We start from the raw sequence: 330 nt of genomic DNA, 5'->3' as shown, positions 1-330 counted from the left end.
AGCCCTGAGGGGCGCGATGAAGATGATGCAGGGCCCCCCTTCAAAGCGGTGGATCCCCTTCTTCCTCTCCGAGCGCTGGCCACCCACGTCGAACATCCTGGGCAGAGCACAGGGAGGTCAGCAGCCCCAGCCCCCTGCCCACACTCCCCCAGCACCAGGGGCTTGTTCCCCACCTGAAGTTGAGGTCTTTGAAGGAGAACTGGGTCTCGATGATACCGGTGGTCTTGACACGAGAGCGCAGTACGTCCTGTTCCGTGGGGACGTAGCCGGGGGTCACCAGACGCTCCAGGTCAGACAGGTAGCTGGCCGGGCACAAGAGAGGTGTGAGAC

At 63.3% G+C, this 330-nt stretch overlaps 1 protein-coding gene across 1 annotated transcript in view; it reads right to left on the bottom strand.

The window, feature by feature from the left end:
* The window catches only part of LOC104530845 (guanine nucleotide-binding protein G(t) subunit alpha-1-like), a gene marked incomplete at its 3' end in the record, with an annotated part of 3457 nt that overhangs the window by 273 nt on the left and 2854 nt on the right, over positions 1-330 (bottom strand). The window contains exons 5-6 of the mRNA XM_010175552.1: positions 174-302; positions 1-97 (exon numbers count right to left, since the gene is read on the bottom strand). The exon at positions 1-97 is cut by the window's left edge and continues 1 nt beyond it. Coding sequence (XP_010173854.1) covers positions 1-97; positions 174-302 — 226 coding nt within the window. The remainder of the gene's footprint in view (positions 98-173; positions 303-330) is intronic.

Source organism: Antrostomus carolinensis, unplaced genomic scaffold, assembly GCF_000700745.2.
Source record: "Antrostomus carolinensis isolate BGI_N321 unplaced genomic scaffold, ASM70074v2 scaffold36339, whole genome shotgun sequence".
NCBI classification, from domain to species: Eukaryota; Metazoa; Chordata; class Aves; order Caprimulgiformes; family Caprimulgidae; genus Antrostomus; species Antrostomus carolinensis.
Note: the sequence above shows the minus strand (reverse complement) of the source record. Positions and strands in the feature narration are given on the sequence as shown.